The 24683-nt window shown below is 46.7% G+C and overlaps 1 protein-coding gene across 7 annotated transcripts in view; it reads left to right on the top strand.

The window, feature by feature from the left end:
* LIMCH1 (LIM and calponin homology domains 1) overlaps positions 1–24683 on the top strand; it is a 484664-nt gene that overhangs the window by 336250 nt on the left and 123731 nt on the right. For all 7 annotated transcript variants that reach the window (XM_063921014.1, XM_063921011.1, XM_063921012.1 and 4 more), the window contains exon 6: positions 11081–11191. In XM_063921014.1, the coding sequence (XP_063777084.1) occupies positions 11081–11191 (111 nt within the window). The remainder of the gene's footprint in view (positions 1–11080; positions 11192–24683) is intronic.

Below are 24683 nucleotides of genomic sequence, written 5' to 3'. Positions count from 1 at the left end.
GAAAGGGGTATTATTCCACACTATTTGTGGTACCGAAGCCGGACGGTTCGGTAAGACCTATTCTAAATCTGAAATCCTTGAACCTGTACATACAGAAATTCAAGTTCAAGATGGAGTCACTCAGAGCAGTGATAGCGAATCTGGAAGAAGGGGACTTCATGGTGTCCCTGGACATAAAAGATGCTTATCTGCATGTCCCAATTTACCCTTCACACCAAGGGTATCTCAGGTTCGTGATACAAAACTGTCATTATCAGTTTCAAACGCTGCCGTTTGGTTTGTCCACGGCACCTCGGGTCTTTACCAAGGTAATGGCCGAAATGATGGTTCTTCTACGAAGAAAAGGCGTATTAATTATCCCTTACTTGGACGATCTCCTGATAAGGGCAAGGTCCAGAGAACAGCTGGAAGTCGGAGTAGCACTAACCCAAGTAGTGCTTCAACAACACGGGTGGATTCTGAATCTTCCAAAATCTCAATTGACCCCGACGACACGTCTGCTGTTCCTGGGAATGATTCTGGACACTGTTCAGAAAAAGGTGTTTCTCCCGGAGGAGAAAGCAAGGGAGTTATCCGAACTTGTCAGGAACCTCCTAAAACCAGGAAATGTGTCAGTACATCAATGCACAAGAGTCCTGGGAAAGATGGTGGCTTCTTACGAAGCAATTCCATTCGGCAGATTCCACGCACGAATATTTCAGTGGGATCTGCTGGACAAATGGTCCGGATCGCATCTGCACATGCATCAGCGGATAACACTGTCACCAAGAACAAGGGTGTCTCTTCTGTGGTGGTTGCAGAGTGCCCATCTGTTAGAGGGCCGCAGATTCGGCATACAGGACTGGGTCCTGGTGACTACGGATGCCAGCCTACGAGGCTGGGGAGCAGTCACACAGGGAAGAAACTTCCAGGGCGTGTGGTCAAACCTGGAGACGTCTCTTCACATAAATATACTGGAGCTAAGAGCGATTTACAATGCTCTAAGCCTGGCAAAACCGCTGCTTCAGGGTCAGCCGGTGTTGATCCAGTCGGACAACATCACGGCAGTCGCCCACGTAAACAGACAGGGCGGCACGAGAAGCAGAAGAGCAATGACAGAAGCTGTAAGGATTCTTCGCTGGGCGGAAAATCATGTCATAGCACTGTCAGCAGTGTTCATTCCGGGAGTGGACAACTGGGAAGCAGACTTCCTCAGCAGACACGACCTCCACCCGGGAGAGTGGGGACTTCATCCAGAAGTCTTCCACATGATTGTGAACCGTTGGGAAAAACCAAAGGTGGACATGATGGCGTCCCGCCTCAACAAGAAACTGGACAGATATTGCGCCAGGTCAAGAGACCCTCAGGCAATAGCTGTGGACGCTCTGGTAACACCGTGGGTGTACCAGTCCGTGTATGTGTGTCCTCCTCTGCCTCTCATACCAAAGGTACTGAGAATTATACGGCTACGGGGAGTAAGAACAATACTCGTGGCTCCGGATTGGCCGAGAAGGACTTGGTACCCGGAACTTCAAGAGATGCTCACGGAAGAGCCGTGGCCTCTACCGTTAAGAAGGGATCTGCTTCAGCAGGGACCTTGTATGTTCCAAGACTTACCGCGACTGCGTTTGACGGCATGGCGGTTGAACGCCGGATTCTAAAAGAAAAGGGCATTCCAGAGGAAGTTATTCCTACCTTGATTAAAGCCAGGAAGGAAGTGACCGCACAACATTATCACCGCATTTGGAGAAAATATGTTGCGTGGTGTGAGGCCAAGAAGGCCCCAACGGAGGAATTTCAATTGGGTCAATTCCTACATTTCCTGCAGGCAGGATTGTCTATGGGCCTCAAATTGGGGTCTATTAAGGTTCAAATTTCGGCCTTATCGATTTTCTTCCAGAAAGAATTGGCTTCAGTGCCTGAAGTACAAACCTTTGTCAAAGGTGTACTACATATACAGCCCCCGATTGTGCCTCCAGTGGCACCGTGGGATCTCAACGTAGTTTTGGATTTTCTCAAATCCCATTGGTTTGAGCCGCTCAAATCGGTAGATTTGAAGTATCTTACATGGAAAGTAACCATGTTACTGGCCCTGGCTTCAGCCAGGAGAGTATCAGAGTTGGCGGCTTTATCGTACAAAAGCCCATATCTGATTTTTCATTCGGACAGGGCAGAACTGCGGACGCGTCCTCAGTTTCTGCCTAAGGTGGTTTCGGCTTTTCACTTGAACCAGCCTATTGTGGTGCCTGCGGCTACTAGCGACTTGGAGGACTCCAAGTTGCTGGACGTTGTCAGAGCATTGAAAATATATATTTCAAGGACGGCTGGAGTCAGAAAATCTGACTCGCTGTTTATCCTGTATGCACCCAACAAGATGGGTGCTCCTGCGTCTAAGCAGACGATTGCTCGTTGGATCTGTAGCACAATCCAACTTGCACATTCTGTGGCAGGCCTGCCACAGCCTAAATCTGTAAATGCCCACTCCACAAGGAAGGTGGGCTCATCTTGGGCGGCTGCCCGAGGGGTCTCGGCATTACAACTTTGCCGAGCAGCTACGTGGTCAGGGGAGAACACGTTTGTAAAATTTTACAAATTTGATACTCTGGCTAAGGAGGACCTGGAGTTCTCTCATTCGGTGCTGCAGAGTCATCCGCACTCTCCCGCCCGTTTGGGAGCTTTGGTATAATCCCCATGGTCCTTACGGAGTCCCAGCATCCACTAGGACGTCAGAGAAAATAAGATTTTACTTAGCGATAAATCTATTTCTCGTAGTCCGTAGTGGATGCTGGGCGCCCATCCCAAGTGCGGATTGTCTGCAATACTTGTACATAGTTATTGTTAACTAAATCGGGTTATTGTTGTTGTGAGCCATCTTTTCAGAGGCTCCTTCGTTGTTATCATACTGTTAACTGGGTTCAAATCACAAGTTGTACGGTTTGATTGGTGTGGCTGGTATGAGTCTTACCCGGGATTCAAGATCCTTCCTTATTGTGTACGCTCATCCGGGCACAGTACCTAACTGAGGCTTGGAGGAGGGTCATAGGGGGAGGAGCCAGTACACACCATGTGATCCTAAAAGCTTACTTTTTGTGCCCTGTCTCCTGCTGAGCCGCTATTCCCCATGGTCCTTACGGAGTCCCAGCATCCACTACGGACTACGAGAAATAGATTTATCGGTAAGTAAAATCTTATTTTCTGCAGCAGGATACATTGGTTTCCACAGGAAAAGGCACCAAAAGGCTAAAGCTTTAGGCTGTCCCAGGATGCAATGGGGCCTACTCTATAACCCCGACTCCAGGCACTGATAGCTCAGTTTTGAGTTGGTGCCTGCAGCAGCAGGTCACCTAACAGGAGGGCTGCACTGTGCAGCCCTGAAAAAGCTTCTAAGAAGACTTCTTCTCTGGGCTGTCAGCGTTGTATGTCAGGGTGACACTTCAGCGCTGCAGCACCGTCACCTACCAAACGGCGTTGCATACTCCTGCGGCTCAGTACCCGGGTACTTGCGTCGGAAATGCTCCGGCTTAGGCACACGGTCACAGACGCTTTCCTGGTTCGCGTGGCTGCTACGGGGAGAATGTAACAGATTTTCCAAGCGGGACCCGCCATTAAATCGCGTTTTGTCCATGACCTAGGGAGATGGGTCGCGGCGCTGGCGTGGACACTGTCACGAGCAGGGACCCCACTAGACCACCGGGCATCTGAGTACAGGTCGGGTGTACTGACAACCCATTTAATAAGACTCACAGTACCCGGGGTGGCAGTCCAGCATAGGGGTGGTGGCACTTGACCTGTAGCTCCTTCCCCGGCCCAAGGAGCCATCTCTGAGCAGATTTTTTTTTGCCCTGGAGCTGCCTCATACTCTCCCTCACTCCCTGACTGAGATGCTGGGCACCATCTTTTGAGCATTGCTGCGGCTGGTCTCTGGGACTGCAGAGCAAGTTCTCATTTGTAAAGCCGCCTGTATATAGCGCTGTGACTTTACAAACACTTGAGTATTCTACATGTCTTTATACAGACAGCGTTAGTTAAGAAGGAGTGTACCTGTTATACAATACGAGTATTCTAATATATACCTCTGGTCTAGGACCGCGCTGTGTTATATATATATATATATATATATATATATAAATTCTAGTGAAGTGCAGCTTTATTATAATAATTTCTGCATTGCGTGTGACTGCGTGTGCCTGTATCTGCTATGTGGTTTCACTCTCAGTGTTACCCTGATATAACTATCACTATATTCTGTACCCTAAGAGGCTAGGTGCATCTGGGTCTGCTAATATAGTGCGTCACAGTATTTATCCAATACTTATATTCTACTGTGTACTCAATACCGTATTTATTCGCAGGTATTGTATTTTGTCTGGCTTTATCGTACTAAGTCACTCTGTTGTTGCATTCTTACATATTGTCTAACAGAAAAGGCAGTAAATCAGTGGAAGCTCCTGCATCATGCAGAGCATGCTCCAAGGATTTACCAGAGGGGAAAGTTTTGTAGAATGGTCTATAACTATGTGTCATACACATCCTAGTCAGTCCGCAGCTCCTGGGTCTCCCCAGGAGCCACCATGGGCTGCGTCCACTAACCTACTGGGTAGTCTGGTAGAATGCCTTACGCCCCCTATGGGACCACCTGTGCCACTACAGCCACACATTGTCTCTATAGTTAATCCGCCTTGGGCCTAAAATGTATCTAACCAGCTGCAACAATTAAATCAGTCCTTGGTTAGACAGAAATCCACTCCAGGTCACTCCCTTGTCTCTGGGTCATCTAAGTGGGCTACTTCCTCCTCACAGTCCACATACCTGTTTCATCTGAAGTGGAGGGGGAGCATAGGGTCCTGTCAGACACTGAATCTGGTGTTACTGACGAGGATTTTCCCTTGCAGATTGATGTCCCTGCCTTAGTGGTTGCTATTAAACAAATCCTACAAATCTCTGATGATGAGGATTCCACTAATGTGGCAAAGAAAACTGATATCTTTAAACGGCAGAAGGTGGTTAAAACTGTTACCCCAGTTTGGCCATTTAGTGGACATCAGATGGGAACCCTGGTCTACTCCAGGGAAGAAATTCCCTCTGCCTAAACGGGCCTTGGCTCGTTATCCTCTCCGTACAGAGTTATGTTGCAAGTGGGAAAATTCACAGCCAGTGGATTCTCACGTCACCCGACTCATGGTGTCGTCCACTCTGCCTGTCACCTCGCTGAAGGAACCAACAGATAAGCGCCTGAAATCTATTTACTCCTTTACAGGAGATGTGCATAGGCCCACTATTGCTGCCTCTTGGGCTGCAAAAGGTATTGAAGCGTGGGTTCAGGCATTAGAGGAAGAGCTGCCCGAGGATATTTCTGACATTGCCAGATAATACCTATCTCACATTACCACCGCCGCCTATTACATTCAGGAGGCGACCTCTAAGGCGGGTGTGTTGGCGGCCAAGGCGTCGACTACGTCTGTCCTGGCTCGCCGTATTCTGTGGTTGAGGTCATGGAAAGTGGACCTTGACGCCAAAAAGACCTTGGAGGTACTCCCCTTCACTGGGACATTTTGTTTGTGAAAGATCTAAATAAAATTGTGTCTGAGTTAGCAGCTGCTAAGACTGCTTTTCTCCCAAATACTAATCCTTCTGCACAGAAGGCAAAAGGTACCACTCTTCGTTCCTTTCGGTCTCAAGGGAAAGCAAAAGGTCAGGAATACCCGAGACAATCTCGTGCTCCCAAAACCACAAAGCCCAAAGCCAAACAATCCTGAGCAGCCCGTCAGCCTGCATCTAAACAATACAAGCCTGCTGCATGACGGGATGGGCCTACTCCTTGGGGACCCCAGGGTGGGAGGCCAACTTCTACAGTTCGCCCAGGTCTGGTTAAAGACCACTTCAGACGCATGGGCGCTGGAAGAGACGTCCCCCTCGCCAGTTTTGCACCTTCAGATCCGTTAAAGGCGCAAGCTTTGCAAAAAATTGTCCGTTCTCTCCTGAGTGCAGGAGTGGTTGTGCCAGTACCTCAATCCCATAGAGGCAGAGGTTTTTACTCGACCCTGTTTCTAGTTCCGAAACCAAATGGGTCATTCCGGCCTATACTTAACCTTAAATCTCTGAACAAGTTTGTGAGAGTGTCCAAGTTTCATATGGAAACACTGCTCTGAATTGTGCTGGCTACGGATCCTGGAAACTATATGGTATTCCTGGATATACAGGATGCATACCTGCATATACCTATTGCCATGGTGCACCAACCATTTCTGCGGTTTGCTATTGGCAACCTACATTATCAATTCCAGGTGCTACCATTTGGGCTGGCCACGGCTCCTCATATCTTCACCAAGGTCATGTCTGTGATGACGGCCGATCTCTGTCGCCAGGGGATTAGAATCCTGCCATATCTGGACGACCTGCTGAGTCTGGCAAATTCCCACGATGTCCTCCTCAGTCATCTGCAACTGACTGTAACCTTCCTGCAAGCCCACGGGTGGCTTATCAATTGGAAGAAGTCCTCACTGGTCCCAGCTCAGAGCATAGTGTACCTGGGGTCACTTCTGGACACACACAGCCAATGGCTGTTCCTGTCTCCAGAAAAGGTCCTGATGCTTCAGGACAGGATAGGATGCTTCCTTTTTCGCCACAGAGTGTCGATACACTCGGCAATGCAAGTACTTGGCCTGATGGTGTTGGCATTCGACATAGTAGAGTACACTCAATTTCAATCTCACCCACTACAGAGGTTAATCCTTTCCAAATGGGACGGCCAACCTCATTGGATCAGATCTGAGATGATAATTTTAACTCCAGAGGTTCATCTGTTGCTGGCCTAGTTGGCTACAGGACCAGCGATTAAGCAAGGGCCGTCCCTTCTGGATCCCTGACTGGGTCCTGCTGACAACGGACGCCAGTCTGAGGGGATAGGGTACAGTGTTGGAGCAACACTAGTTTCAGGGTTGCTAGACCAAGGAGGAATCACTCCTCCCAATAAACACGGAGTTGAGGGCGGTGTTCAATGCACTCCCTGCCTCTGATACAGAACAGGCCTGTTCAAGTACGGTCAGACAACGCCACAACAGTGGCATACATAAACCATCAAGGTGGCACTCAAAGTCGCATGGCAATGATGGAAGTGTCAAAAATCCTTTGTTGGGCGCAAAGCCATCTGCCAGCAACATCGGCAGTGTTCATTCCAGGCACCCTAAACTGGGAAGCGGACTTCCTTAGTCACCAGGACGTGCACGTCGGAGAGTGGAGTCTTCATCTGGAAGTCTTTCAACTCCTAGTGAACAGAAGGGGCCTACCGGACGTAGACCTCATGGTGTCTCGACACAATCACAAGGTTCCGGTCTTCGGATCAAGGACCAGGGATCCTCAAGCAGCGTTTGTGGACGCACTGGCGGTTCCATGGAACTTTCGACTGCTCCACATGTTCCCTCCAGTGTCACTCCTGCTCAAGGTACTACGGAAGTTCAAACAAGTAGGAGGAATACTGCTTCCAGTGGCTCGAGCGTGGCCCAGACGGCATTGGTTCTCAGACCTGCAGGGTCTATCGATAGAGCGTCCTCTTCTACTTCCTCAACACCCAGACCTCCTCGTTCAGGGCCCTTGTCTCTACCCAGACCTGGCCTGACTGGCTTTGATGGCGTGGCTCTTGAAGCTTCACTCCTGAGGGCAAAAGGTTTTTCCGAGGCAGTTATCCAGACTGTTGAAAGCCCGCAAACTGGCATCTGCCCAGATTTATTACAGGGTCTGGAATTCTTACGTCACCTGGTGTGCTGATAAGAATTATCGATTCAGAACGTCCAGAATCCTAGCTTTTCTGCAACGAGGCCTTGACCTAGGTCTTCGGCTGGCCTCCCTCAAGGTTCACATATCTTCCTTGTCGGTATGGTTTCAGAGAAAAATTGCATCTATACCTGATGTTCATACTTTCACTCAGGGTGTTCTTTGGATTCAGCTTCCCTATGTCCCTCCTGTATCTCCATAGGATCGGTCTTTTGTGCTGATCGCCCTGCAAGAGTCTCCATTTGAGCCTCTTGAGTCGGTGGACCTCAAATGGCTCACAGCCAAGGTCCTATTCTTGCTGGCTATTGCCTCTGCAAGAAGGATGTCAGACTTAGGCGCTTTGTCCTGTTGTCCACCCTTTCTGATATTTCAATGTGACCGGGCAGTTCGTAGAACTCGACCAGGTTATTTTCCTAAGGTGGTGTCATCTTTTCACCTTAACCAAGAGATTGTGTTTCCCGCTTTTATCTCTTCAGATTTGTCCTCCAAAGAGTGGTCTTTGGATGTGGTAAGGGCTCTCCGTGTATATTTGGAGATGACTGCCTCTATCAGGAGTTCAGATACCCTTTTTGTCTAGTATGGTTTCCACAAACGTGACTGTCCTGCAAATAAGCAAACCTTGGCCAGATGGATTAGAATTGTGATTGCGCAAGCTTATGCGCACTCTGGTCTCCCAGCTTCTGCTGCTATTAAAGCCCATTCTACTCGATCTGTTGGACCTTCTTGGGCGGCCGTCGTGGCGTGTTCCGCAGAACAATTGTGCAAGGCGGCTACGTGGTCCTCAGTGAACACATATATTAGGTTCTATGCCTTTGATACTTCCACCTCCAAAGGATTCTTCCTTTAGATGCCGGGTTATTATATTCGCTAAGACGCGTCCCCTCTATTGAGGAACTGCTTTAGGACATCCCCGATGTTTTCCTGTGGAAACCAATGTATCCTGCTGCAGAAAAGAAGTGGTACATTGCGAGGTACATTGGTTCCACTGGGCGCCCACCCTGACGCGCCAACAGTAGCTTTTATGGGTTTGTATGGCATTAGCCGCTGGTACCTTCTCCTGTCGTGAGAATGTGGTTCTATGTGACTAACATCTGCCTTCTCTCTTGCCTGCTCCTGTATTGGACTGGCTAACGAAACTGAGCTCTCAGTGTCTGGAGGCAGGGTTATAGAGGAGGCATCCTGGGACAACCTAAAGCTTTAGCCTGTTGGCGCCTCTGGATCAAGATCCACTCTACACCCCAATGTTTTTTTCCTGTGAAACTAATGTACCTTGCAGAAAGAGTGTTAACCATGGTAACTCTGCTATAACACTCCTTTTATCCTGGTCTCCAAGACCTTTGTAATCCTCTTTTATTTCCAAATAGACCTCTTCCCATGCCTTTCTAGTTGTATTTTTATATTTGTAGCTCTGCAGTGTTTTGTCCCATAGCATGTCTATATCCATGTCGAAACTCGTTACTGATGCAGGAAAACAAGCAGGCAGATTGTTTATGCACACCTACAAGACCATCGGACATCTGAAATGTGTGGTGTGTGAAAGCATGCATAGAATCATGTAATTTATTAGGTTCCTGCGATGGTACGTGATGGCATGGCAGCTGTCCTTTTCAGTGGTTAGAGCGGCTGTAACAGGGTGCCCATGCCTTGTTCATGTCGTGTGAATATCACAATGGTTTCTCACTTCCATTAATATTAATCAACAGGAGAAATCCATCTGCAATTTTGCCGGCAGGACAATTCCGTTGTGTGTGAAATAACCCTTAGGATGTGGCCAAACATAGCACCTAGTGCTGGCTCTAAAGGGTTCAACCACGGACTCATCGGACCATAGAATGTTCCTCCAGGTGACATTTCATGCAACATCACAATGGGTTTCTTTTTGCTACCCTCCTATAAAGTGTGTGTTTGTGAAGTGCCTGGCCTAGCGTTTTCCCATGGACCATCTCTCCTATGTCTTCTAGGGTAGACTGTAGCCCTGTCAGAGTTGCCATAGACCTCTTCCTACAAGAGCCCTTCTCACAAAGATTATGCTTTTTGGAGGAATGGCCGGTTATAGACAAATTCAGGGTTGTGTCATATATTCTCTTTATGGTGGACTCTGAGTGAACCTTAAAGTATTTAAAACAAATGCTTTATCTGTCTCCAACTGCTGCTTTGTTTTGGATATTCTGTGAATTATTTTATCTTTACGAAGAATCTCATTTAGACTTGCTCTATAACCAGTAGCGGGACAGGTCTATAACCAGTAGCGGGACCTGGCAGGTATATCTATTTTAGACTGAAATTAAACACTTTACTTCTCTAATGTACAACCAATTCATCTTGTGTTATCTGTAGACTCAATGATTGCATCAGGGTGTATCTTATCTGAAGCCGCAAATACTTAAGCCGCGAATACTTATGCAGGCTGCACAATTGACAGTTTTATCATTTGTAATTAGTTGAGAAAAAGCTTTAGTTTGTATTTGTATCATTTATTTTTGATGTCAGAGTATTTTGTGTAGCTCAGTGGTAAACTTCCCTAATCCATTGGGATTCCATGATGTAAGAAAATGACAAATGAAAATTACAAAGGGTGTGATTTTTTTTTTTTTTTATATGGCCACTGTATCTGTTTTACAAAAAGTGTTATGTACATGTATTTATAGACCTAATTGACTACAGACAATCCTCTGACACTTTATGCTCACCCTGTAGTAATGCAATGTTTGCAGGATACTTATTTGAACTTTCACCGATATACTGTATGCAGTGTCTCCTCTGGTGCCCCCTGGGGGTCAAGTAACTAATGAACTGTCTAAACCAGTCTGTCTGGGTGACGGTAATAATTGCTTGATAAAGTGGCCTGAGTGGTGTTGACAGGTTGCATCCCACTGTGAGTTGTTATCTAATCTCAAACATATTTGAAAGCTGAAGCTAGTACTATATCCTGATTCCACCCTTCCTGTTCAGTATCAGGTACATGCATGGAATCCATCATAGCCCAGTTACTAGCCATGTGCAGCACATCATAGAGTAATAACCAGAGTCCCGATGTTGGCAATAATTCTCATGCACCAGCACTAAAACAGAACGTTTAGTTTTTTAATGGCAGTAAGGCATTGCTTTAGAGATTTATCAAAGTGCCAGACAGTGGTGTAAAATCATATTCCAATTTTTGTTCTTATTAATAAATTCCTGACGCTTCAAGGATTACATCAGGTCAAATTTTTTTCCCTTTATTTTATTCATCCCATTAAATATTGCTGCTTTGTAATCCAGATCTTTGTGGTTCCACATGCTTATTGTGAAACGTATTCAGTTTGCATTTAAACCCTGTTTATTGCTGCAGGTACTAGTCACAGTTTATTGGCTTGGGAAAGCGGCAAACAGCTGTGCGTCCTACAGTGGAAATCACTTGGACTTGAAAGAGTTTGAGGGGCTATTGGCACAGCTGAGAAAGGTATGATTGATATATCTATAATTCCAGCCAAATGTGTTTATCTCTCAAAGTAAAAACATCTCATTTCCATGTACTACATGACAAGCAGTATTGTATTTGCTTCAATAATAACAGTATGCTGCCATCAGAAACTTTTACTATAATAAAAGTACAGGTTATGTTGTCTATCCAATGCATGTCGGATCCTCTCCGACGGAGAGGATCCGACAGTGCAGTATTTAATTAGTGGGCATTTCCGTCAGGGTTTGCCCGTTTTCGACAATGCTGATCCTACTTTTTTTTAAAGTCGGATAAGCATTGTCAAAAACGGGCCAAGAAACTGTCTCTATTGGCTACTAATTCGACAAAACACGTGGATCCGCGGCTATTCCGACGATTCACGTGTATTTCGACAAGTCGGAATTGCCGACAAATCAGAAAAATGGAAGCTCCATTGAATAGGTCGAATCCTGATTTGACCATAAAAAAGTTGGAAACTTCCGTCTTTCCGACTTGGCGGCAGTTCCGACTTCATTTGAGTACACCCGTATGTCATACACAGAGGGGTAAAAATTAAACCTTCAGAAGAGAGAAAGTGGAGAAGTAGCTCATAGAAGCTAATAGGTTTTTCATTTCATAAACCGTGCTAGATAAATGATAGACATTTCTGACACTTCACTGATTTGTTTTGGAGCTTATTATAAGAATTAAGGGTCTGTTTACTAAACCTTGGATGCAGGTAAAGTGGACGGAGATAAAGTATCAGCCACTCAGCTCCTAACTGTGGGGTCTATTCACGAAGCAGTGAAAAGAGTTTAGAAGTGAGCCTGTGGAGAAGTTGCCCAGGGCAACCAATCAGCTGTTCCGTACAATTGTATAGTATCAAATTATAAATATTACTTAAATTCTGATTGGTTGCCATGGACAACTTCTCCACTAGCTCACTTCTCCACAATTTTTACTACTTCATGAATAGACCCCTGTGATTTTTCAAACGCAGCCTGTGACATGGCAGTTTGGAGCTGATTGGCTGGAACTTTATCTCTGTCCACTTTATCTTCATCCAAGGCTTAAGGTGGGTACACACGGAGAGATCCGTTCTTAAAATCTAAGCAATCTGACCAGATTGCTTAGATTTTAAGCACGGATCTCTCGTGTGTATGCCCCACAGCGATAGCAATGCGCGGCCCCGCACGTCGCTATCGCCGATGCTAGATTGGCCTGCATGCAGGCTCAATCTAGCACATCGTTCATTTTACCTGCTGGATGAAATGAGCGGCCCCCCCTCGCTCAGCACACATCGCGCTGTTATCTATCTATCTATCTATCTATCTATCTATCTATCTATCTAACACATCATTAAGTGGAACTTTACATTTTTTTATGGCACAATTTTAATAATTATTCCCTTATGTATTTTGACACTTTTCTTAGTATTTATTGTATTTTTAAACTGCTGCAGTCATAGGGGATAATTCAGATTATCTAATAGGAAAAAACAGACACCCAACAGACTTTTCAAACATTTTAATTTCCCCCATAATGTTTAACAAGTGTTACGTAACATTACATTTGTTAAGTGACCAGGCTCATTAGGCCTGGTTTTCCTTGGCTTCAGATTTACCATTTATATGGTTAACAAATAAAGATAGAACTTTGTACAAGTTGGGAAATAAGTTTTTCTTTTGCACTTCTCATGCATTGCCTCATCATCTAGCCCTTGTATTCTGACCTATTAATCTTACTGTGTATAATAGATTTTCTCTAACGTCCTAGTGGATGCTGGGGACTCCGTAAGGACCATGGGGATAGACTGGCTCCGCAGGAGACATGGGCACTTTAAGAAAGAATTTAGATTCTGGTGTGCTCTGGCTCCTCCCTCTATGTCCCTCCTCCAGACCTCAGTTTGAGACTGTGCCCGGACGAGCTGGGTGCTGTTCAGTGAGCTCTCCTGAGCTTGCTGTGAGAAAGTATTTTGTTAGGTTTTTTATTTTCAGGGAGCTCTGCTGGCAACAGACTCCCTGCATCGTGGGACTGAGGGAAGAGAAGCAGCCCTACTCTCTGAAGATAGGTCCTGCTTCTTAGGCTACTGGACACCATTAGCTCCAGAGGGATCGTACGCAGGATCTCACCCTCGCCGTCCGATCCCAGAGCCGCGCCGCCGTCCCCCTCGCAGAGCCGGAAGACAGAAGCCGGGTGAGTATGAGAAGCAAGAAGACTTCGAAATCGGCGCCAGAAGACTCCGTTCTTCACTGAGGTAACGCACAGCACTGCAGCTGTGCGCCATTGCTCCCACACACCTCACATACTCCGGTCACTGTAAGGGTGCAGGGCGCAGGGGGGGCGCCCTGGGCAGCATATGGACCTCTTTTGGCAAAAGTACACATATATACATTTGGGCACTGTATATATGTATGAGCCCCCGCCAAGAAAATGCATATTTGAGCGGGACAGAAGCCCGCCGTCGAGGGGGCGGGGCTTCTCCCTCAGCACTCACCAGCGCCATTTTTTCTCCACAGCTCCGCTGAGAAGAAGCTCCCCAGGCTCTCCCCTGCAGAATCACGGTAGAAGAGGGTAAAAAGTGAGGGGGGGGACATAAATTAGGCGCAAAAAAAACACAATATACAGCAGCTACTGGGTTAACATTAAGTTACTGTGTTATTCCTGGGTTATAGCGCTGGGGTGTGTGCTGGCATACTCTCTCTCTGTCTCTCCAAAGGGCCTTGTGGGGGAACTGTCTTCAAAAAGGGCATTCCCTGTGTGTATGGTGTGTCGGTACGCTTGTGTCGACATGTCTGATGAGGAAGGCTATGTGGAAGCAGAGCGGGAACAAATTAATGTGGTGTCTCCGCCGACGGCGCCGACACCTGATTGGATGGATATGTGGAAGGTTTTAAATGATAATGTGAATTCCTTACATAAAAGGTTAGAAAAAGCTGAAGCCTTAGGACAGTCAGGGTCCCTACCCATGCCTGATCCTGTGTCGCAGAGGCCGTCAGGGTCTCAGAAGCGCCCACTATCCCAAATTGTTGACACGGATACCAACATGGATTCTGACTCCAGTGTCGATTACGATGATGCAAAGTTACAGCCAAAATTGGCTAAATCCATCCGTTATATGATTATAGCAATTAAGGATGTGTTGCACATCACAGACGAAACTCCAGTCCCTGACAGGAGGGTTCATATGTATGGGGAAAAGAAGCCGCAGGTAACCTTTCCCCCCTCACATGAGCTAAATGAGTTATGTGAAAAGGCTTGGGAATCTCCAGATAAAAAACTGCAGATTTCCAAAAGGATTCTTATGGCATATCCTTTCCCGCCAACGGACAGGTTACGCTGGGAATCCTCCCCTAGAGTGGACAAGGCTTTAACACGCCTGTCCAAGAAGGTAGCCCTGCCGTCACAGGATACGGCTTCCCTCAAAGATGCTGCGGATAGAAAACAGGAGGGTACCCTGAAGTCCATTTATACACATTCAGGTACCTTACTGAGGCCGGCAATCGCGTCGGCCTGGGTGTGTAGCGCTGTAGCAGCATGGACGGATACCTTGTCTGAAGAACTTGATACCTTAGACAAGGATACTATATTAATGACCCTGGGGCATATTAAGGATGCTGTCCTATGTATGAGAGATGCTCAAAGAGACATTAGTCTGCTGGGTTCTAGAATCAATGCTATGTCAATTTCTGCCAGAAGGGTCCTGTGGACTCGGCAATGGACAGGTGATGCCTACTCAAAAAGGCATATGGAGGTTTTACCTTTCAAGGGTGAGGAATTGTTTGAGGAGGGTCTCTCGGACCTGGTCTCCACAGCTACTGCTGGAAAGTCAAATTTTTTGCCATATATTTCCTCACAGCCTAAGAAATCACCGTATTATCAAATGCAGTCCTTTCGATCTCAGAAAAACAAGAAAGTCCGAGGTGCGTCCTTTCTTGCCAGAGGCAGGGGCAGAGGAAAGAAGCTGCACAACACAGCTAGTTCTCAAGAACAAAAGTCCTCCCCGGCCTCTACGGAATCCACTGCATGACCCTGGGGCTCCACAGGTGGAGCTAGGCCCGGTGGGGGCGCGTCTTCGAAATTTCAGCCACAAGTGGGTTCACTCCCAGTTGGATCCCTGAGCAATAGAGATTGTGTCTCAGGGATACAAGCTGGAATTCGAAGAGATGCCCCCTCACCGATACCTCAAATCGGCCCTGCCAGCTTCCCCCCACGAGAGGGAATTAGTGTTAACTGCAATTCACAAATTGTATCTTCAACAGGTGGTGGTCAAGGTTCCCCTCCTTCAACAAGGAAGGGGTTATTATTCGACCATGTTTGTAGTCCCAAAACCGGACGGTTCGGTCAGACCCATATTGAATTTAAAATCCCTGAACATGTACCTGAAAAGGTTCCGGTTCAAGATGGAATCGCTGAGAGCGGTCATCGCAAGCCTGGAAGGGGGGGATTTTATGGTGTCTCTGGACATAAAGGATGCATACCTTCATGTCCCCATTTATCCACCTCATCAGGCGTACCTCAGATTTGTGGTGCAGGATTGTCATTACCAATTTCAGACGTTGCCGTTTGGTCTCTCCACGGCACCGAGAATATTTACCAAGGTAATGGCGGAAATGATGGTACTCCTGCGGAAGCAGGGGTCACAATTATCCCATACTTGGACGATCTCCTCTTAAAAGCGAGATCAAGAGAGCAGTTGCTGATCAGCGTAGCACTTTCTCTGGAAGTGTTACGGCAACACGGCTGGATCCTAAATATTCCAAAGTCGCAGTTGGTCCCTACGACTCGTCTGCCTTTCCTGTGCATGATCCTAGACACAGACCAGAAAAGGGTTTATCTCCCGATAGAGAAAGCTCAGGAGCTCATGACACTGGTCAGGAACCTATTAAAACCAAAACGGGTGTCTGTGCATCACTGCACTCGAGTCCTGGGAAAGATGGTGGCATCGTACGAGGCCATTCCCTTCGGCAGGTTCCATGCGAGGACCTTTCAATGGGACTTACTGGACAAGTGGTCCGGATCACATCTTCAGATGCATTGGTTAATCACCCTATCCCCCAGGGCCAGGGTGTCGCTCCTGTGGTGGCTGCAGAGTGCTTACCTTCTCGAGGGCCGCAGATTCGGCATTCAGGACTGGGTCCTGGTGACCACGGATGCAAGCCTCCGAGGTTGGGGCGCAGTCACACAGGGAAGAAATTTCCACGGTCTGTGGTCAAGTCAGGAGACTTGCCTTCACATCAACATCCTGGAACTAAGGGCCATATACAACGCCCTACGTCAAGCGGAGACCCTGCTTCGAGACCAACCGGTTCTGATTCAATCAGACAACATCACCGCAGTGGCTCATGTAAACCGACAAGGCGGCACATGGAGCAGGGTTGCGATGGCGGAAGCCACCAGAATTCTTCGCTGGGCAGAAAATCACGTAAGCGCACTGTCAGCAGTGTTCATCCCGGGAGTGGACAACTGGGAAGCAGACTTCCTCAGCAGACACGACCTCCACCCGGGAGAGTGGGGACTTCATCTGGAAGTCTTCGCACAGATTACAACGCGGTGGGAACTGCCACAGGTGGACATGATGGCATCCCGCCTCAACAAAAAGCTACAGAGGTATTGCGCCAGGTCAAGAGACCCTCAGGCGGTAGCTGTGGACGCCCTGGTGACACCGTGGGTATTCCAGTCGGTCTATGTGTGTCCTCCTCTTCCTCTCATTCCCAAGGTGCTGAGGATAATAAGAAAAAGAGGAGTGCGAACAATCCTCATTGTTCCAGATTGGCCACGAAGGACTTGGTATCCAGATCTGCAAGAAATGCTCACATAGAACCCGTGGCCTCTTCCTCTAAGACGGGACCTGTCGCAGCAGGGGCCCTGTCTGTTCCAAGACTTACCGCGGCTGCGTTTGGCGGCATGGCGGTTGAACGCCGGATCCTAGCGGAGAAAGGCATTCCGGAGTAGGTCATTCCTACGCTGATAAAGGCTAGGAAGGACGTGACAGCTCAACATTATCACCGTATATGGAGAAAATATTTCCTGGTGTGAGGCCAGAAATGCTCCTACGGAGGATTTCCAGCTGGGCCGTTTCCTCCACTTCCTACAGTCCGGAGTGAATTTAGGCCTAAAATTGGGTTCCATTAAGGTCCAGATTTCGGCCCTATCCATTTTCTTTCAAGAAGAGCTGGCTTCTCTACCTGAAGGATACTCAAAGAGCTAAAAGATGTGCTGGTTACACCTTTAACAGAATTATTTAACCAGTCACTAAATACAGGTGCTATTCCAGAGGACTGGAAAAGAGCAAATGTAGTTCCACTGCACAAAAGTGGAAGCAAGGAAGAAGCAAGTAACTACAGACCAGTAAGCCTTACATCAGTAATAGGGAAAGTAATGGAAAAACTATTAAAAGAAAGAGTAGTGGAATATCTTAAATCAAACAACTTACAGGATCCAAAACAGCATGGATTTACTGGTGGGAGATCATGCCAAACAAATCTTATTGACTTTTTTGACTCTGTGATGAAAATAATAGATCAAGGGGGAGCTGTAGATGTAGCATATCTAGACTTCAGTAAGGCATTTGACACTGTCCCACATCGCAGACTGCTAAATAAACTTGAAAGCCTGGGCGTGGATTATAAATCAGTTAAATGGATAAGAACCTGGTTGCAGGATAGGAAACAGACAGTCGTAGTTAATGGAGTGCAATCTATGGAGGAAAATGTTACCAGTGGAGTACCCCAGGGATCTGTACTTGGTCCAGTTCTCTTTAATATCTTTGTTGGTGACATTGCAGATGGTATTGAAGGGAAGATATGCCTTTTTGCAGATGATACAAAGATATGCAACAGGGTAGACACACCGGGAGGGGTCAAACAAATGATTAATAACCTAGGTAGGCTTGAGAAATGGTCAAGAACGTGGCAACTACAGTTTAATGCTAAAAAATGCAAAATCATGCACTTGGGTCTCAAAAACCCAAAGGCTAAGTATAGTATCAAGGGTACTATAATGGAAACTACTGAGGAGGAAAGAGATTTAGGAGTCACTATTTCAAGTGACTTGAAGGCAGGAAAGCAATGCAACAAAGCAATGAGAAAAGCAAGTCAGATGCTTGGTTGCATAGGGAGAGGAATCAGTAGCAGGAAAAAAGAAGTGATAATGCCACTGTATAGGTCATTGGTGCGGCCCCATCTGGAATACTGTGTCCAGTTCTGGAGACCCTATCTCCAGAAGGATATAAATACATTAGAGAGTGTACAAAGAAGGGCAACTAAAATGGTGCATGGCCTACATCACAAAACTTACCCGGAAAGGCTAAAAGATCTTAACATGTATAGTTTGGAGGAGAGAAGGGAAAGGGGGGACATGATAGAAACTTTCAAATATATCAAGGGTCTTAACAAAGTTCAGGAGGGAAACTTTCTTCAAAGGAAAAGAAGTATTAGAACTCGAGGGCATACATTGAGACTGGAGGGGGGGAGGTTCAGGGGAAATTTAAGGAAAAATTACTTTACAGAAAGGGTAGTGGATAAGTGGAATAGCCTCCCATCAGAGGTGGTAGAGGCTAAGACTGTAGGGCAATTTAAACATGCTTGGGACAGGCATATGAATATCCTTACAAAGAATTAAGGTTAAAAAAGGGTTGAGATTGCCTAAAGGATAAAATAAAAAAGGGGCAGACTAGATGGGCCAAGTGGTTCTTATCTGCCGTCAAATTCTATGTTTCTATGTTTCTATGTAAGTTCAGATGTTTGTAAAGGGAGTGCTGCATATTCAGCCCCCTTTTGTGCTTCCAGTGGCACCTTGGGATCTTAACGTGGTGTTGAGTTTCCTGAAATTCCACTGGTTTGAACCACTCAAAACGGTGGAATTGAAATATCTCACGTGGAAGGTGGTCATGCTGCTAGCCTTGGCTTCGGCTAGGCGTGTGTCAGAGTTAGCGGCTTTGTCACATAAAAGCCCCTATCTGGTTTTCCATGCGGATAGAGCAGAATTGCGGACCCGTCCACAATTCTTGCCGAAGGTGGTTTCATCGTTTCATATAAACCAACCTATTGTGGTGCCTGTGGCTACTAATGACTTGGAGGATTCCGAGTTGCTTGATGTGGTCAGGGCTTTGAAGGTTTATGTAGCCAGAATGGCTAGGGTCAGGAAAACAGAGTCTTTGTTTATCCTGTATGCTTCCAACAAGCTTGGTGCTCCTGCTTCAAAGCAAACTATTGCTCGCTGGATCTGTAATACGATTCAGCAGGCTCATTCTGCGGCTGGATTGCCGCTGCCAAAATCAGTTAAGGCCCATTCCACTAGGAAGGTGGGCTCTTCTTGGGCGGCTGCCCGAGGGGTCTCGGCATTACAATTTTGCCGAGTGGCTACTTGGTCAGGTTCAAACACTTTTGCAAAGTTCTACAAGTTTGATACCCTGGCTGAGGAGGACCTTGTGTTTGCTCAATCGGTGCTGCAGAGTCATCCGCACTCTCCCGCCCGTTTGGGAGCTTTGGTATAATCCCCATGGTCCTTACGGAGTCCCCAGCATCCACTAGGACGTTAGAGAAAATAAGATTTTACTTACCGGTAAATCTATTTCTCGTAGTCCGTAGTGGATGCTGGGCGCCCGTCCCAAGTGCGGACTTCTTCTGCAATGCTTGTATATAGTTATTGCTTAAATAAGGGTTATGTTATGGTTGCATCAGGGTTGACCTGTTGCTCTGTTGTTGTTCATACTGTTGACTGGGTATGTTTATCTCAAGTTATACGGTGTGATTGGTGTGGCTGGTATGCATCTTGCCCTGGATTACCAAAATCCTTTCCTTGTACTGTCAGCTCTTCCGGGCACAGTTTCTCTAACTGAGGTCTGGAGGAGGGACATAGAGGGAGGAGCCAGAGCACACCAGAATCTAAATTCTTTCTTAAAGTGCCCATGTCTCCTGCGGAGCCCGTCTATCCCCATGGTCCTTACGGAGTCCCCAGCATCCACTACGGACTACGAGAAATAGATTTACCGGTAAGTAAAATCTTATTATTAGTATATCATACCCTCCAAAATTTTACACATAAAAATTGGTACAAATTGTAAAAGGGGCGTGGCCACAGGTAAAGGGGGCGGGGTCACACCCTTTTTCCTATACTTTCAATGGAAGTTTGGAGAGCCAAAAATCGGTACAGTCCATAAAAAAAGGTACTGTACCTGCCAAAAAGGTACAGTTGGAGGGTATGCTTTATATTATATTAAAATACTATATCTTGCACTTTATTATAGTATTGTTGTTGCTATATACTATATACTTTGATTACAGACACCTGCCTTATAAGCAACATTAATATACAGTATATAATCTAATATTAGATGCAACAAATGGCTTGTTTTAGACTTTGTCCTCACACACTGCTGTACATCCCAAAGCCCAGACAGGTTGCTATGTGACCATATTTTGTTTTCCTTGTCTGTGCTGTTTGTGATTCAGGAATCAACAAGGGGTTTATTATATGAGAGTGAGGATGTCTTACTGACCTTTCCTCTGCTGAATTTCACTACTTGGCTGGGTACTGCTTGCCCTGGGAAAAATGTGGCTATACCGGACAGTATAAGACGGCCATTGTTCTTGTACTCAGAATGTGTGGGTCAGCTGAGGAGCCTCCGTTCTCCAGCACTTAATAGCTGGCAATGAGGGCTCTGTTGCAGTGCATATTATGCTGGCATATACCTAGTCATCTCTGCTTTCATTAATAACATTGAGCTTTAGCGGGAACACAATATTGTTTTCTTTTTTTGTGTGTGATTCTTTTTTTATGTGCACCCCACACTTGATTAAACTTGCAAATCATTGTACTGCTTTCACCTTCTGGTGGTGAGATAATAACATTCAATACAAAATGGCCACACAATACTGTTAGGGCTACACAAGCAGCAGTGCTGGCTGGAATATAGTGTGCATGCGGGGCAGATACTACCACAGAGTAACCGCAGTGCTATGAGTTACGGAGCACCTACAACACTGAGGTGGAAATGTACTAAACTTCTTAATGCGTGGTGAAGTTGCCCATAGCAACCTTCTAGCTAGCATTTATCAAGTACATTCTATAAAACTACAGGTAGAAGATTATTGGTTGCTATGGCCAATTCTCCACTCTTTAGAAGTTTTGATACACCTTCCCCTGAATTAGTAATTTCACTCATTGAGGTAAAGATGCTTGAAATATTTGAAAGAGATAACGTTGGTATGTTGCCCATAGCTTCCAATGAGCTTGTAATGTCATTTTATAGACTGTGCTAGATAAATTTGATGCAAAAAGAGGAATTGTTTTGAAACACCACAAATTGGCGCAAAAAAATGCTTCCTATGGAAACAATTGACCCGATTGGATATCGCCCCACATCCAAAATTATAAACACAAACTAAAGCAGAGTAGGGTCAATTAATCCCTTTGGCGCATAGGAAAGGGCAATGAGGATTGTAATAATAAAGTCACTTTCCTATATAGAAAAGTGAGTTTTCTGTGCGTACCCCCACTCACGCTGTTAAGGAGTGGGTTACACACATCAAGGTATCTTTGTTCTTCTAAATATAAAGATACTACAATCCTTGCAATCTTGTTTCTTAAAGGATAGATTTGGGTATCGTACCCCAACTCACACGACACTAGAAGTGTAGACTCCTATTAAGGTTTCTTTTCACTGTTCACAGATGTGGTTCCTGATGTATATTCATAGTCAAGGATAGCCTCATACAAATGGAAAAAATGAAAAGAGAAACGACCAATGTGTAGTATAGCTTCTTTCACATGTGGAATACGTTAATATAGAACAGTTCCCATGTTTCAAACACACCCAGGATGGTTTAAATGTGTATACAGTTTTCTCTAACGTCCTAGTGGATGCTGGGGACTCCGTAAGGACCATGGGGATTAGCGGCTCCGCAGGAGACTGGGCACAACTATAAAGAAAGCTTTAGACTACTGGTGTGCACTGGCTCCTCCCACTAAGACCCTCCTCCAGACTTCAGTTAGATTCTTGTGCCCGGCTGAGCTGGATGCACACTAGGGGCTCTCCTGAGCTCCTAGAAAGAAAGTATATTTAGGTTTTTTATTTTACAGTGAGATCTGCTGGCAACAGACTCACTGCAGCGAGGGACTAAGGGGAGAAGAAGCGAACCTACCTAACAGGTGGTAGTTTTGGCTTCTTAGGCTACTGGACACCATTAGCTCCAGAGGGATCGACCGCAGGACCCGACCTTGGTGTTCGTTCCCGGAGCCGCGCCGCCGTCCCCCTTACAGAGCCAGAAGCAACGAAGAGGTCCGGAAAATCGGCGGCAGAAGACTTCGGTCTTCACCAAGGTAGCGCACAGCACTGCAGCTGTGCGCCATTACTCCTCATGTACACCTCACACTCCGGTCACTGATGGGTGCAGGGCGCTGGGGGGGGCGCCCTGAGGGCAATATATGACACCTTGGCTGGCAAAACTACATCATATATAGTCCTAGAGGCTATATAGATGTAAAATTACCCCTGCCAGTATTCCAGAAAAAGCGGGAGAAAGTCCACCGAAAAAGGGGCGGAGCCATCTCCCTCAGCACACTGGCGCCATTTTTCCCTCACAGCTCCGCTGGAAGGAAGCTCCCTGGCTCTCCCCTGCAGTCTGAACACTACAGAAGGGTAAAAAAGAGAGGGGGGGCACTAAATTTAGGCGCAGTATAGATATATATATATATGATATATAAAAAAGCAGCTATAAGGGAAAACACTCAATTATAGTGGGATCCCTGTGTTATATAGCGCTCTGGTGTGTGCTGGCATACTCTCTCTCTGTCTCCACAAAGGGCTTTGTGGGGTCCTGTCCTCTGTCAGAGCATTCCCTGTGTGTTTGCGGTGTGTCGGTACGGCTGTGTCGACATGTTTGATGAGACTTATGTGGAGGCGGAGCAAATGCCTGTAAACGTGATGTCACCCCCTGCGGGGTCGACACCTGAGTGGATGGTGCTGTGGAAGGAATTACACGACAGTGTCGACTCCTTGCATAAAAGGTTTGACGACATACCAAGTGTGGGACAGCCGGCTTCTCAGCCTGTGCCTGCCCAGGTGTCTCAAAAGCCATCAGGGGCTCTAAAACGCCCGCTACCTCAGATGGCAGACACAGATGTCGACACGGATACTGACTCCAGTGTCGACGACGATGAGACTAATGTAACTTCCAATAGGGCCACACGTTACATGATTGAGGCAATGAAAAATGTGTTGCACATTTCTGATGTTACCCCCGGTACCACAAAAAAGGGTATTATGTTTGGAGAGAAAAAACTACCAGTAGCTTTTCCTCCATCTGAAGAGTTAAATGAAGTGTGTGAAGAAGTGTGGACTTCCCCTGATAAAAAGCTGGTAATTTCTAAGAGGTTACTAATGGCGTACCCTTTCCCGCCAGAGGATAGGTCACGCTGGGAAACATCCCCTAGGGTGGATAAAGCGCTCACACGCTTGTCAAAGAAGGTGGCACTACCGTCTCCGGATACGGCCGCCCTGAAGGAATCTGCTGATAGAAAGCAGGAGGCTATCCTGAAATCTATATATACACACACAGGTGTTATACTGAGACCGGCTATTGCTTCAGCCTGGATGTGCAGTGCTGCTGCTGCGTGGTCAGATTCCCTGTCAGAAAATATAGATACCCTAGACAGGGACACTATATTGCTAAACGTAGAGCATATAAAAGACGCACTTTTATACATGAGGGATGCACAGAGGGATATTTGCCGGCTGGCATCCAAAATTAGTGCAATGTCCATTTCTTCCAGGAGAGGGTTATGGACTCGGCAGTGGACAGGAGATGCAGATTCCAAACGACACATGGAAGTTCTGCCTTATAAGGGTTAGGAGTTGTTCGGGGATGGTCTCTCGGACCTCGTTTCCACAGCAACAGCTGGGAAGTCTACATTTTTACCCCATGTTCCCTCACAACCAAAGAAAGCACCGTATTATCAGGTACAGTCCTTTCGGCCCAATAGGGGCAAGCGGGTTAAAGGCGCGTCCTTTCTGCCCAGAGGCAGAGGTAGGGGAAAGAAGCTGCAGCATACAGCCAGTTCCCAGGAGCAAAAGTCCTCCCCCGCTTCCTCTAAGTCCACAGCATGACGCTGGGGCTTCACAGGCGGAGCCAGGTACGGTGGGGGCCCGTCTCAAATATTTCAGCAATCAGTGGGCTCGCTCACGGGTGGATCCCTGGATTTTTCAGATAGTATCTCAGGGGTACAAGCTGGAATTCGAGACGTCTCCCCCCCCCGCTGTTTCCTCAAATCTGCCTTGCCAACCACTCCCTCAGGCAGGGAGGCAGTGTTACAGGCAATTCACAAGCTGTATTCACAACAGGTGATAGTAAAGGTACCCCTACTTCAACAAGGACGGGGTTACTATTCCACAATGTTTGTGGTACCGAAACCGGACGGTTCGGTGAGACCCATTTTAAATTTGAAATCCTTGAACACATATATAAAAAAATTCAAGTTCAAGATGGAATCGCTCAGGGCGGTTATTGCA

This window comes from Pseudophryne corroboree, chromosome 1 (genome assembly GCF_028390025.1).
Source record: "Pseudophryne corroboree isolate aPseCor3 chromosome 1, aPseCor3.hap2, whole genome shotgun sequence".
NCBI lineage: Eukaryota > Metazoa > Chordata > Amphibia > Anura > Myobatrachidae > Pseudophryne > Pseudophryne corroboree.
The sequence above is the reverse complement of the archived record's forward strand: the minus strand, read 5'-3'. Positions and strand labels throughout refer to the sequence as shown.